Below are 15,675 nucleotides of genomic sequence, written 5' to 3'. Positions count from 1 at the left end.
ATTGATATAGAATTATTTTATTAAGTTTTTGGAGTCAAATGTTGTAAAGTGTCCTAATTCACCCTCCTCTTAGGATGTTATTGATACTTACAAATATTTATGGGCTAATAATTGTGTTGAGAATTATTAGTAGGTTACTTCATATGTGACAAATGAAAGATTAAGCATGAATTTATTGAGGAATACCATGTGATCAAGAGAGATGCGTCAACATGAATGAGCTCTAGGTGATGCTCATGAGATAAATGAGAAGTTTAATAAGATTGATGATAAGCATGAATACTAAGTCACTTGTGAATATTAAATGAATAAAGGTATGGGATTATCAATTGAGTTTTATAGACTAACCTATGCGTTATGTGCTTGAGAGTGAGTGGAGTTAGGTTCCTTATGAAGATTGACACTATGAGTGAAGGCCAAATTATTTGTGAAGATAAAGTAACTTAAAATATAAAGTTATCAATTAGATTTTATGGAGTAATTCATGTGCTTTGTTCTTAAGAGTGAGTTAGAGTTATGTTCCATAATAAGTCATGAGTCAAATTAAGATATTTAATATGCCAAGTTGGAAGAGCAAGATCAAGAAAAGCTTAGTGGACAACTTATATGCTTTATACTTGCGGTTAATACCTCGGTGGTGAATCAAATGAAGATGATGTGAAGAGTGAAGTCTTCACACTCGGTGCGTGAGAAATAGTCCAATGAACTTCATCAAGCTTCCAAAAGATCAAGAGCTGATTGAGATGAGAAACGAGGATGAACATTATCATCAAATTCAAATGATGAGTTGATAGCAAGCCTATGAGAAGCGTCGGGGCTTGGATAATGTGTTCGTCAAGTTCGATGAGATTGCTCAAGGCAAATGTATAACTAGAATGAGTTTTCTAGTTTTTCGGTCTTGAGCAGTTTGGTGGGAGACCGAGTTCTAGGTTTGATAGTCGTACTATCAAGAGGGGTCATCGAAAGTGTTTTTTGATTGTTGTATCGAATGCTCAAACCGTGTGATTAGTGCGAGATGTGTTTGTTTGAGAGTTCACTTTAAGAGTCTGAGATATCTAAAATGTGTTTTATATTTAACCTTTTTGTTGTTATCGACTTTAGTAGTAAAAAGTGTATGTGGCCAAGTCTTAGTGGTGTTCATCCTCGTTGTACAATGGATGAATGTGTATGAATCGGCTTTCAAAATGTTCCTAGTTTTTGATCCAATGTGATTGAGATCATAAATTTAATAGTGATGTGTAGTCCTCTGAATAAGCTTTTTGAAGAATCCGAGATCACCAAAATTGAACATCAGGATCAAAATATATCGACGTTTTTCAGATGGTCAAATGCGCTGATTTCGGATGTTCCGATGTGTCAGAACCTTCGATTTTAGAAACATGTGGCTCTTGGGTTTAGTTCTTTTTTGGATCGGATGTTCCAATTCATACATCATATGTTCTGATGTGTTGTTTTTATTAGATCCGAGTGTGGGGATTCGAAGGATCAGATATTCTGATCTGGGGATTGGAAGTTCCGATTAGTGCAGAGTATGTCCAACTGTTAGTTTTTAGAGTTAGAGTATAAATACTCTTCGCCTACTTGCATGGGGGTAAGTCTTTGAAGGGGTTTGAATGTGTTTTTCTAGTGTTTACAAATGCTTGAGAGGTACTTTAACTTGGTGTTCCACCTTTGATTACCCCATTTCTCTCTTTGGGATTGCTTTCTGATATCCAAGACATTTTGTGGCTTAGTGAGTAGAAAGAGGTGTGGTGCTTTGGTAGCCCACGATTGGCGTATTAGTTGCGTGTGTTTGAGCACTTAGCGTTGATCGTGTGCAAATTCGGGAGTTTGCTACTCTTAGAGACCAACGTCTCTTAGACGGCATGGTGGTAGATTACTGGCGATCTTCTCAAGTGAAGATTATGAGGAGGCTTAAAAGTACTAGCAGAATTCATCATCTCTGGAATAGAGGAAGAGTTGGACATGTATGTGTGCAACCACGTGAGGAAAATAATTTAAAGAGACTTGACTCAAGTGTGATCGAGCTTTCTCAACAGAAACGTAGGATATCGGTGGATATCCGAAATTCGATAACAAATCATTTATCTCCTGATTTTCTTACTCTTGTGCACTACATTGATTTTATTGATTATCTGCTTATTTGTATGCGCATTCAGTTAATTTCGTAAGACTCAATCTAGATGTTTTTAAATACATCGGAGCATCCGATAAACAATTTGAAACATCCAATGAACAGTACCAACATTCGATTAGTATGTTCGGACATTCCAATTAGAGTTTCTTGCGTATCTTGTTAGATTTGAATAATCTTTACCATATGGTTATAACCTTTATATTTGTTTAGGGTGATTGTTGACTAGTTGAACCTAACGTATTTAGATTGTTTATATGTGAAAAATCTATTAATTTATTTTTGTTACAAATTTAGGCCAACTATTAAACAAAGATATGAAATTTTCAAAAATACATATTCACCTTCTCTAAGCGATATCATTATTCTTTCAGTTACATCCATATTTCCATATTGTAAAGAAAATAATGGAGGAAAGTGAATTTATTAAAAACCCCCAATTTCAACAGAATTAAGACTCAAGACACCAGTACACCACCAAAAATCTACTATACAGAGGAACAAGTCTAGTCTCGACGATTAATGAAACTGGGGAAACCGAACTGGAAACCACCCTCTCCAGCTCATGGTTCACAAATACGTCGGTAACCGCCCAAAAATCGTGGTTACCGACCTTCTCGGTCCGGTCCGGTTTCAGAAACCGAACGGTAACCGAAATTTGAATTCAAAAAATTCGAAAAAAAATAAAATAAAAATTCAAAAAAATATTATAAAAAACTAGATACAATTCTAAGACCTTCTGTGAAATTTTTTTTCAAAAAATAATGTCATTTGCATCATATTCTATAGGGAGAAAGTTTGAAAAAATTAAAAAAATTGAAGCGTGCAGCTCAGTTATTAACTCATGTTAAGAAAAAGTGTAACATGCAAACACATATTTTTTTTGTGTAAAACGTATTTTAAGATAATCTTTAAAATTGATTTCACTTTATTTAGAGTTTTATTAAATTCTCTATGATTTTTACAAAATTCACAAGCATAAAGTGAATATGGTAAGAAACAGCACTGTAATTAACTTTTTCATGTCTACTATTATTTTTCCTACGTAAATCATAGTATAAATAAGCTAATGAAAGTGGTTTCACTAATTTTTGAGGTGTGATAGGTCAGTTATGGATTAATCTAGTCGCAACATATTTACACAATCATGCATGTTACAATAACTAATTCATGAGTTCATGTACTTTTAAAAGACATAGGATCATGTAAGAAGACTAACAAAATTATTTTCATGATTTTTGGATTAGCAAAGAGTAAATTATGCATTTAACTTGGTTTAACAAATACAATTTCTCACAGAAATTTTTGAACTTTTTTATGAGTATAAATACTTTTATCATGTAGATCATGTTACAAGGAAACCAACAAAATTTGAAACTCAGATGAATTAGTTATTGATTTTACAAGGTTGAGCCCTTTTTTGGGTTTTTTGTTGAACTGCGCTGAAATTCGATAAAACCGCTTGATAAATCGAGAAAATCGAACGGTTACCGACCCAAACCGCTTGGTAACCGATCAATTCAAAAATGCGAGAAAATCGCTCGGTAACCGACCCAAACCGCTCGGTAACCGACCAAAACCGAGCGGTTACCGAACGGCTAAAATCGTGATTTTTTTTCCAAATTTCAAATTTTACCAAATGAATTTTCTCCGAATTATTTTGAATTTTTGACTGGTAACCGCGGTTATCACGCATTTTCGGTTACCGCCGGAGCTCCGGTTGGTAAGGTGAACCCTGCTCCAGCTTACTGCTCACGAATAAACGTACTGGAAACCTCTGCTCAAGAGCTGATGCTACGTTAGGACCACAGAACAAAAGCTCATGCACCACTAAGTTATTATCTGTTTTTAACAAAACACCATATTACTGAAAACCCATACTCAAGAGCTGATGTTTCATTAAAGGAATCAGGTTGTCGAATTAGTTTTGTACTAGAGAAAGAATGCACCTGAAGTGAAACTATTGTTTGGTGTCCGTGTCTTCGTGGCGTGGGATGGGCTGACGAGCTGAGGAGCGACACTGTAAGGGCGGACCGTCAGCATTCATCATGCGTCGGTGGCTCCATGACGAAAGACAATGGACAAGGCAAGGAGGTGAGACGGCGAGGGCGTGCTGACGGCATTCGTCGAGCGTCGATGACTCTACGCCTCCGTGGCGCAAAACGGCTAGACAAGCTAAAGAGGTGAGACGGAGACTCCGCAAGGGTGGGTGGATCGGCACAGGGTAGATAAGTGGGTGGATCGGCACAGGGTAGATAAGCGATGGCTACTCAGTAAGGGTGGGTGGACAGGAGTGGCGGCGGTGGCCCCTGGCAGGCTAGTGGCGCCAAGGAGGTGAAGATTGTAGTTGAGGCTGCGGGATGCGGAGCTGAGGAATTAGGATTGGCAGTGGCACTGCTGGGCGCTGATGATACTTATCTCTAGGGCTAGCCTAGCCGACTAACGGGTTGGTAGGCTAGGCTGATGTATGAGTCTTGACTAGTTTTCAAACGGGAGGGAAACAGGTAAATCCTGAAAAAAAAATAGGATTTCGCAAAAACGGGCAAAATGATGCCTCATCCGTTTTCGGTCTCGTTTTTGGGGTCACCACCTTATTTCTATCCCGTTCACACGTGAGAACCAGAAAACAGAAACGACCAAGAAAAAATAAGAAACATTGCAGAATAGGACGGGATTTAGCGGTAGAACTCGAAGTTCATAAGGCAAATAGACGTTTTCTAGGCGTCTCCGCCCCAGCAATGTTCCCGTCGCTTCCCCCTCCTCTCCGGCGGCCTACCGGCGCCGGAGAGGGAGGGGAAGCAGGTTCCGCTACAGGTTCCGCTGGTGGTTTGTGTATATTTAGGTCTAGCTGTTAGATCTAGGTAGTTTAGGTCCTTCCTTTGTTGGAGTTCTTGGCAGATGAGCCGTCCCTAGTCACGTCTGTTCCGCCCGGTTCTGCCGCCCATCACCTCAGCCTGGCGGGGTGATTTGATCTCCATGGTGGCGTCGGGCGAGGACGCGCTGGCTGTCGAGGTAGGCGCGGCGCGCCGGGTCTGCGGCTTCTTTGTGGTCGTCGACCTTGGTGTGCTGGCGGAGGGCACGGTGTGGGCGTCGGAGGCGCGGCGCGCGCTCTTCACGCTGCTGGCTGAAGCGGCTGTGTGAAGGTGCAAGGCAACGTCGATGGGTTTTTTCTTCGTGCTGATGCCGACGCCTTTCAGTCTTTTGGAGGCTTTTGTGGATTTTGCTCCCTCCTCGGCTTCTCCGGTGGTGGCGGTTCACACCTTCTCTGGCGAAGATCAACGGTGGTGTTTTGCGTTTGGGGGGATGCTTCTGATCCCCTTGGTTGCTGTTGTCTTCGGGTCGCCGGGGCCTGCTCCGGTGATGGCTGATTTGCTTTCGGGTCGCCGGAACTCGTTCTGGCGGCGTCCGATGTTTTTCCTCTACTGAGATCGGCGAGGGAGCTGCCGATATACCACCTCAGCTTTAGATGCGTCCTGTTCGCGGGGCGTTGGCTCGTGCGGCGATTCAAAGTTTGGGCTTCCTCGATGGATTCGGTAGGTGGACTTGTTCCGTTCTTCGTTGGTCGGTGCTGCAGTGTTGGGGTTCGCCAGCGAAGATCATCGGAAGTGAAGATGAGGACCTGCAGGGACTTCATTGTTTTTTTTCTTTTTCAGGGTCCTGTTTGTAATCAGGGGATGTATTGTGCTGAGCAATTAATATAATTCCCCTCCCCTTTCGCAAAAAAAAAAGAATAGGATGGGATTTCCTGCACTGTTTTCATCCCTACTTCTGGTGTGAGAAGAAGCCTAGTCGATTGGAGTGGGCCAAAAACTCTCAGGACCAGTTCTGGTTGGGTGGGCATAGATGGGTCGGGTTTTGGGAGGTGTTAGCCGCAGTGGCAGTGAACAGTACTCCGAATTTCAATTCCTCTGCTATCTTATCTGTTCAAAATAGTGATGTTCTGTTGTTAAAAAATCCTAAAATATTTGTACATGTTCCATAATCCATGTGCAACCCATTTTAATTGAATTTACCCAAAAATCATGTGTAGAATTTAAACTAAAATTCTCTAAAAAAGTCTACTTTTATAACTTCTAACAATTGTTAGTGCCTCAAATAAATTTCTAAAAATCTGGTAAAATTCACTAATATTCTTCATATGTGATGTGATAATTTCTAAAATTATTTTCAGCCCTATATTATGTGGTAAAAAAGTGAGTTCCTTTGTAATGCACCATTTATATGTATTTTTATAATTTCATATGATATTCTTCTTTTAACTTAATTTGAATTCAAACATATATAAAACTAGTGCTGAAAATAATTTTAGAAATTATCACCTCACATAAGAAGAATATTAGTGAATTTTACCAGATTTGTAGAAATTTATTTGAGGCACTAACAATTGTTAGAAGTTATAAAAGTAACCTTTTTTTGGAGAATTTTAGTTTAAATTCTACACATGATTTTTGTGTAAATTCAATTAAAATGGGTATACATATGGATTATGAACACGTACAAAAAAATTTAGAATTTTTTAGCAAAAGAACATCATTATTTTGAATAGATAAAATATGAGAGAAATTGAAATTTGAAGTATTATTTACTGCGGGTACTGTTTGTGCAGGGGGCTTACCGGCCCTTCAGAGTACTGTAAGGCCTACCCGCTTTATTAGAGGACGGTAAGCTGTGGATGAACTACTTATCGTTTTTTTAGGGGACGGTAAGGATCTAACCGTCTCATGAGAGGGCGATAAACATCTATTTTTGTAAATTTTTTAATCCGAGATATATTTAAATAAAATTTTATGTTAAAAATATAAAAATAAAAAAAAACTCGGATTTCGGTTCACAATAGCGAGCACAAATGGGTTTAAAGATTAAAGGCCCAGTAAGCTGGACTGATGTTTGAACTTTGTAGCGGACCATGATGAACACAGCATAATTGGATTTGCATGTTCGTAAAGCCGGCCAACTGCAAGGCCCTAGACAACACGATCCATCCCTAAAAAGGAGGGGAAAAAACACAACACGATCTTGGGCTTGCTACTTACGCCATTTCCAATGGATTTTCGTTATATATCAAAATCTTTTTATAAAGTGATTTTCGTTTTCTTCAGTGTTTTAACGGTTTTTCTTCGTGATTTCTGTCACGAAGGGATTTTTAAAGTCATTCACTTCAGTACAGAATTATCTCTATTTTCTCTTCACGAACCCTTTCGGAGAGAATCTGTTGGAGATGAGAGAAAATAAAGGGAATAGAAATGGAGAGATGAATCGGAAATGTAACGAGATAAAGAGAACTAGTCTGATTGGCGCGCGTACGCTGCGCCTATTTTTATTTTGTTGTGTAGAGCACGACAAAAGAAGACTAAAAAATTAAGTTCATAAATTTTATACATTTCAATATTTATTTATAAAATTATTAATAACAATAGTACTTTTATGCATGCACATAGTTTTAATATGAGAGAGCACCATTCCTTCCACTTTACATATGTATGTATGTATACCTATACGTATATATATACATATAGATATACATATATATACGTATGTATATATATATATATGTATGTATGTGTATATATACGTGTAACTTAGGCCCAGCAAGGCCCATGAGAGGACGTCATTCCTTCCACCGTTAGGATATAGATATTGATATGTTTGGAGATGATCTTATGTCCCAAAGACAGAGAAGCACGAGTTTCATTTCGACTGACAGGTTTTTCAGCAGGTTTCGGTGGCCAGTGTTGGGGTGGAGCATAAAGGCAGCACCCCAAAAACTGAGAGACTTCCGGGAGACATACTGATTTCGCCATTTCCTCGGAATATTTACTTGCTATATAGGGCACTATAATCTGATGGAAGTTAGATCAATTTTACCGCTGAATTTACAAAGATTTTCTGTACGCCACTGCCCTGCTTGCCATACCATGCGTGTCATAAAAGATAGAACCACTGCTGATAGCCCTGCAGCCGTGTTGATTCAAAGTGTGGCTAAATCTGAATTCTCTATGGATTCATTCGGCTATGTTAGATCGATAGTTTCTTTTCAAGAATAATCACAAGTTCTGTTCATCAACAGTGTTCCTGAACCCCTCACGTGGGGCTAACACCTGTTGCCATGCTGCAGAATTAGATTTGCCGGTGGCGCATGGATCAATCGATCTGAGCGCAGAATTTTGAGAGGCTGCCAGACTTCCACAACGGATAATATCCATATCCGAGAAGACCAAGCCTGGCCACGAACGCCTGCTCTCCCTGATCTCCTCTTCATCTTTTCTTATCCGCAGGTACAAGCCAAAAATAAATCGGCGACCCTTTTCACAGCAGATAGCGTCGAGGAGAAGGCCGGTCGTCAGTGTGACAAAGACAAACTGCCGCGCTACTCCTGCTAATTAAATTACATATAATTAACTATACGTTGTTAATCTCATCGATCGCTCTCCTTTTCTAGCGTAGTATTCTCTTCATTTTGAGCTTCGGTGTAACCGTAGATCAACAAATATAGTTATGTAGATTAGCCAGAGGAATATTGGTTAAACCATTATTCATTTCATTTACGGTTGACACTCCACATGTGCACAAACTATATATGAACACATGCAGATTACTTTCAGCTATCTTCCAGGTAGCCCGAAAATGACGCGCATGCTTTCAGATATGCAAGGTCTCCGTCTACTGCACGATTTTTTTTTTCCAGCCTCATTGGACCAACCCCTACTCATAAGAAAGAGAGCTTGCCATTTTGTTCAGGCTTTGGCAGCGGCAGCTGGGACTGGGAGGGTGAAGTGTGTCCTCCTGCTTCCGAGTTCCGATCTCCATGCTGAAGCATCTGGCACGTTGCTGCGCAGGAGGAGCTCTTGATCTTTGCTCCTGAGACAGCTTGATATCTAGCATCTGGCAGTAGCTACCCCAACTTCAGGGGCAAGGTTAGTCTGATTTGCCCTCTGGCCCCCTGCAGACCTTGCATGCATGCATCACCGATCGACCGTGTGCGTTTTCGTAGATCTGTCGTTCGCTTTGCAGGAGCTTTTTTCGTACAGGTTCTCTTCAGAACAACAAACTTGCGCATGATCTGCATATATAGATTCTCTCTTTTCTTTGCATGCATCTCCTTCTAAGCAGAGATCTCTCTCCTTATTTGAAATAAGAAAATCGTTTTGGTTTCTGTTTGGTTAGTGCAGCATCAGTGTATTTTCTTGTTCATGGGCATGCCCTCCATTACTCAGCTCTGGAGGGCTCCTCATGACCAATGCTTGAAGTTTTCTTTAAAAGCTGGAAACGTCACTTTTTGTCTCATCAGTCCATATTACTGAATATCACATGTGGTCTAGAATCTATTCATTTTTTTTTTCAATTTGAAAACTATGGTAGTTTGAGACCGCTCATCGACTTAGCATGCTGCTTTATGTGCACAACAGAATTAAGGAGGAACATCGCGCACAAAAGAAACTTCTATAACCCAAAGAAAAGGGCGAGAATACACGGGAGGAGATGCATATATTTGATTTTAAGTGAGAGAAAATTTGGACCTTGTTCACACTAATTATCCAAGACGCTAGCTTCTTCAATTAGTATTTGTTAGTTTGGCGATAGATGAATACACCTCTCAAGCACAATATACGCATGCGCTATACAATTAGCACAGATAGATAAGTAGGACCCCACATTTTCCCTCCACCACCTATAGCAAGTCTCCCCTCCTCATCTCCTGATCCGTCGCGCTTGCTTAGAGCTACCAAAATAAGATATTCTCAGATTTTGCTAACTCTCACCATAACTTTATACGCCTACAAGATAAATTAATTATTTGTCCTCGATCGATCTATAGAACGTACTGATCGGCATGTTTCTCTTTAGAAACGTGCATCTGTACGTTGCATGTATCGTGAACTGTTAGCCATTGCTGCATACGTGGAACACGTGGAATCATTCATTTGCAGCACGTACTAGTACAGGAAAAGTCACTAGAGCCGGTTTATGAACCCGCATAATACATCAGTGTCGATTTATGAGTTTAGCTGGCAGTATTGTTATTTTTTTTTTTTTAAAGAGAAAGATCTACCGAAAACAAGCTGGTTCGATGCATCGAGCCAGAGCCGCCTCCATTTAATCATCTCACGCCTGTAAATATTACAATCATCTCACATAGCACGAAAACAGAGCAAACCAATCGGAAGCATTAAGTAATCATACCATATTACAATCATCTCACAGAAGCAAATCGAATAACATCAACAAACCAATCGAAAGCATTCATGCACTCTAGCACAATATGACATATTTGGTGCAAGCAAATAATTTAGCTAAATTCAATAATCATATCAATTATATCACATCGTCAGCACCCAAAACTAACTAAAGAACCTAGCACTAGTGATGGTTTTGCTTCTGCTTCCAGCCCTCCATCCTCTCCTTCCAGGCCATGCTTCCATACCCGTAGGCGGCTATATCCTTGGACGGGTTCATGGATCTTGATTGATCCGTAGGTGATTACGAACAGGAAGACGATGCACCAACGGGTCCATAGATCTCCTTCTAGGCTCGATCCGAAGACAAACGTGACCGTTCTAACCAAAAACATGTCTAGAGGTAAAACAAGTAATGCAAAATGGAAGCTATTACTACAAATATGGATATGTGGTGATGAAGCAAGCAGGCACCTTGAGGAAGCATGGGACAAAACCGACGAGCGAGCTAACAATGGCGAGGAAGGTCAAGTAGCGGCTGGCATAGATGACCTTCTCGATCTGCGCCTCCAGCTCTGACCCATACGTTGTCCCAAGCAGCCCTACCGGTTGGAACTGCAACCCACGCACGCGGTGATGGTGGTGGTGGCCTCCACGCCCACCCGCCCACTTGTCCTTTGCCTCCACGCCTACCCGCCGCCTCGTCCACGCTCCCGTACCCTTGGGGCTCGTGCAGCGCAGCGAGAGGCCAGTGAGGGAGGCTGGTGAGGGGAGAGAGGCCGGTGAGGGATTGAGGGGAGAGTGGTGCCGGTTAAGAGATAAGGGAGAGAGAAAGGAGATAAGCTGGACCTGAGCAGAAGCAAAAATCACGATGTATTAAAATTTTGGGTCCGCTGAGAGTATCAGTGCCGACTCGAATTATAAACTGGCACTGATAGTGCTGATTTATAATTTGAGCCGACACTGATACTGAGTTACGAACCGCACTGATCGAGTACGAAAAGTTACGAACCGACACTGATACTTTATCAGTGCTGATTCTCACTATATGGAAAAAAGTCATTAGTAACGAGTGGTAACCAACATTAGTGACGGGTCATGTACCCGTCACTCTTATCACGTCACTAATGATAGGTCATTAGTGATGGATCGTAACCGTGACCCATCATTATCGACTGAATATTAGTGACGGGTTGTAATCTTGATCTGTCAAACGATGAACATTTTTCGTATTTTTTGACATGAAAAAAGTCAAAAAAATATTTTTTTCACCTGAGCCATATTTTATCCTTTTAACCTTCTTTGCTGAAGGTCATTAGTGACGTGTCATAACTATGACCTGTTACTAATGACTAAGTTTGCCAAATTTCGTCGAGGGTTATAATTTGATAGGTGATTCGGAGTGTATTCGATAAAACAGATATAACTTTTGTATACAGACTCCAATTTCGATATTTTTTTACTCTACGGACATCTAAAAAAAGTTACATCCGTTTATTCTCGACCATGTCGAGTTCGGAGAATTTTTCGAGGCAAAAAATGACTTAGAAAATTGAGTTCTCGCTCCCGAAAGTTTCTGCATCATTTTTGGAACGCATGTTTGTGTCCATAGCTGCTATACTTTACATCAAACTTGAGTATAAATGTACAATAATTCCTATTCTAGTGCTACTGAGATAAGAAAAATAAGAGAAAAATAAAATAAAAATAAAAATATTTGTGAATACCGTCATTAGTGACTGGAGTTGGTCATTAGTGACTGATTACAAGTTAATCCGTCACTAATGACTGGCATATGACGATCCGTCACTAATAACTGACCTAGTATAACCCGTCACTGATGATCTTATCATTAGTGACGGGTCACAACTTGACCGTCACTAATTTCTGGCCTAGGATAACCCGTCATTGATGACTTTATCATTAGTAACGGGTCACAACTTGATTCGTCACTAATGACTAACCTAGGACGACCCGTCATTTATGACCTAGTCATTAGTGAAAGATCACAACTTAACCCATCACTATTATCATCAGTGACGGATCATGTTACGACTCATCATTAATGACCACTCATTAGTGACGGGTCTATATCTGATCCCGATCAGAAGGGATATTAGTGGCGTGTGTTGAGCAGCCGTCACTAATATAGTGTCTCCTTTGCTGATTCCTTACGTAGTGTCTAGTCTAGTCGGCACTGATAGTGCCGGTTTATAATTTGAGCTGGCACTTATACTGAGTTACAAACTGACATTAATCACAGATTGAGCGCGAGAAGTTACAAACAAATACTGATACTTTATCAATATCAATTCTAATCTAGTCGGCACTAATGATTCAATTAGATTAACTTGTTTTGTTGTAGTGACGTAACCAAAGCTTTCTATGCATGCAGCTAGAACGCCGAGCAGGCGAGAGGAAGCGAAGCTAGCTAGCAATTCAATCAATGGACAACCAGCCGCTGCCCTACTCCACCGCGCAGCCCCCCGCGACCGGTGGAGCCCCGGTGCCCGGCGTGCCTGGCGCTGCCGGCCCACCGCCGGTGCCGCACCACCACCTGCTCCAGCAGCAGCAGGCCCAGCTACAGGCGTTCTGGGCGTACCAGCGGCAGGAGGCGGAGCGCGCGTCGGCGTCGGACTTCAAGAACCACCAGCTGCCGCTGGCCCGGATCAAGAAGATCATGAAGGCGGACGAGGACGTGCGCATGATCTCCGCGGAGGCGCCCGTGCTCTTCGCCAAGGCCTGCGAGCTCTTCATCCTCGAGCTCACCATCCGCTCCTGGCTGCACGCCGAGGAGAACAAGCGCCGCACCCTGCAGCGCAACGACGTCGCCGCCGCCATCGCGCGCACCGACGTCTTCGACTTCCTCGTCGACATCGTGCCGCGCGAGGAGGCCAAGGAGGAGCCCGGCACCGCCGTCCTTGGGTTCGCGGCGGCCGGGGGTGGCGCCGTTGGAGCTGGCGCGGCAAGCGGAGCTCCCGCGGCCGGGATGCCATACTGCTACCCGCCAATGGGACAGCCGGCGCCAATGATGCCGGCATGGCACGTCCCGGCGTGGGATCCGGCGTGGCAGCAAGGGGCTGCGGATGTCGATCAAAGCGGAAATTTCGGGGAGGATGACCAAGGGTTTGCAGCAGGCCATGGCGGTGCAGCTAGCTTTCCCCCGGCACCTCCGAGCTCCGAGTGATCATCGAGCTGCTAGGCGTTGGCTACGGGCCTGTTTGGCAGGCTCCATCTCTAAATCTCTAAAAAATTTAGAGATAGAGTTGTTGATAAATTAAGAATATTTAGTTTAGGCATATAATTCTTATTTTGGTAAAAAATTGATATCTTACTATGTTTTATTCTACAAATTCTAAATCTTACGTGCTAAATAAAATCTACATCTACATGCTTGCAGTGCATGTCATTCAAGGGAGCCATAATGTATACAGAATAAGTTTGAGTAATTTGTACATGCACAATTGCACATGATGTGCTGATTAATCAAAGACTAACGAGCAGTTATTTAATTACGTACCACGAGTTTGGAGCACGTTAATCACCTACGATTAACTTTGTATGTCAGATGTTCCTGAAACATGCTCAAATAATTTTTTTCAGAAAATTCAAACATGATACCAGAAATTCTAGATAAGCTACATAAATTCGAGAGAAACTCAAGAAGTGCACAGCAAGGTTATTTAACATGTACTTAATTTGGTGTCTTTATTTTGGGATGATGCGATAACTACAAAAGGAATTACTCCCTTCATCCAAGAATTCAAGACGCGTTTTATTGTGGCCCCGTCTTCCAAACTAGACTTTGATTACGATTTTCTCACAAAATATAATATTTATAGTTGTAAAACTAATATAGTGTGAAAGTATTTTGAAGCGCTCCGGGCTATCCCGGTCCTTAAACTTTATTGTACTAGTTTTTGAATTCGTCGCTGATAAATACAAGTCTTACAACAGATTATAGCATAGTCATACAACAAAAGATAGTAGTGAAATAATTTCACCAAACAAGTAATACATAAAGGACTACATAGAGGTGCATGAGCAACAAAGTACACATCATCAGAGGGCACAACATGCTGAATGGGTCAGCATGGGGAACATGCCACTCCACAAGCAACTCGGGTGCGGATGCAACTAAGACTTATTCGTCAGCTTCACCGTCGAGGTCGATGAAGCTCATATTTTCCTCTGAAATCATAATCAAGGGTGAGTACAAATGTAATCAGCAAGTCTCAACCCTTGCTCCACATCAAGAAGGGCATAAATACATGCATACAATATCGACAAGGGTAAGGCTATGAGATTATCTTTTTACGAAAAAGCCAAGTTCACACATGCAAGGATTTGTTTTCATAAGATGAGTTTTGTAAATACACCATACCATTAATATTAAATCAAGGAAGGTTCGGTCGTGGTCGAAAGTCACCAGGGCCCAAGTTTTAAGGTTATCGAACACTCCATCCACAACAATCCACGATAAACGGTCAGGCCTATTTCTAAAAATAGGCACACCCTATCCACTCACACTCCAAGGAAACACACACAACCCGTGCTAGTTGTTATGACCGAGCCATAGTTCATCTGTGATCATGGACACGACTATTGGGATAGTTTTACCACTACAGAGTGGTACACTTTGCCCATAAAATTGAGCTTGGCAACAAACCACTGTCTTGATAGTGCGACTCAACAAAACCATTACCTACCACAACATCATCCCACTAGCTATCTACGGGAGCTAACCAGGGGTTCCTGAGCTATACTAGGCCTCCAACCGGGTCGACAAGCCTGCACTTGCTCCATGTCTCTCGTTGCACTCCTACCTCTAAATGTCTAGTGGACTAGCTGTTAGGGTTTAGACTAAGTCCTGCTACATACAAGGTCGAGTGGCTATACGATGAAGACTAGGTAAGATGTCACACCAAATCGGTCCTTAATCAATCCAAGACAAACATCTCCACACTAAGCTTGCCACACAGATATCATTTAAATTCCCAAGGCATTCTCGACAGGAACTCTGATTTGCCCTAGCTCCAACAGGTGCACTATTGTTATCAATATCCGATAAGCCTTCCCATCCCGATATTCACGCAACACCAAAGTACCAATTTCACCCATTTCGCAAAACTAATTATGATGAAACATGAGATAATAGTAAAGTACACAACCCTAAGCATACTAATATCAAGGTGTTTATCTTAGCGTATTTGATATTGCCGAGATGGTAATCTAGGGTTATCAAGGTTATATATGGAATGATAGTAATCAGGCTGGCTAATTCTACAATAGGACATAACTAGATTAACAACTTAAATTATGCTAATAAATAGTACTTATGCACGGTGGAAAACGATTGCTATGGGT

General features: G+C 41.5%; 1 protein-coding gene across 2 annotated transcripts; it reads left to right on the top strand.

Annotated features, from left to right (window-relative positions):
- The first annotated feature begins 8,820 nt into the window (after positions 1-8,820).
- On the top strand, positions 8,821-13,823 carry LOC133912057 (nuclear transcription factor Y subunit C-2-like). 2 transcript variants are annotated; one of them, XM_062354605.1, is made up of 3 exons: positions 8,821-9,048; positions 9,541-9,633; positions 12,704-13,823. In XM_062354605.1, exon 3 carries the CDS (start codon positions 12,755-12,757, stop codon positions 13,493-13,495), a length of 741 nt encoding a protein of 246 aa, XP_062210589.1. In that variant the 5' UTR covers positions 8,821-9,048; positions 9,541-9,633; positions 12,704-12,754; the 3' UTR covers positions 13,496-13,823. The 2 variants fall into 2 exon arrangements, with proteins under 2 accessions (XP_062210589.1, XP_062210588.1); XM_062354604.1 differs by lacking the exon at positions 9,541-9,633 and having other exon boundaries at positions 8,824-9,048.
- The last annotated feature ends 1,852 nt before the right edge of the window (positions 13,824-15,675 follow it).

The sequence above is a fragment of the Phragmites australis genome, chromosome 3 (assembly GCF_958298935.1).
Source record: "Phragmites australis chromosome 3, lpPhrAust1.1, whole genome shotgun sequence".
NCBI classification, from domain to species: Eukaryota; Viridiplantae; Streptophyta; class Magnoliopsida; order Poales; family Poaceae; genus Phragmites; species Phragmites australis.
The sequence above is the reverse complement of the archived record's forward strand: the minus strand, read 5'-3'. Positions and strand labels throughout refer to the sequence as shown.

Bases quoted from the DNA above. Each gene is read 5' to 3' on its own strand.
- LOC133912057 (XM_062354605.1), top strand. From the start codon at position 12,755: ATGGACAACCAGCCGCTGCCCTACTCCACCGCGCAGCCCCCCGCGACC.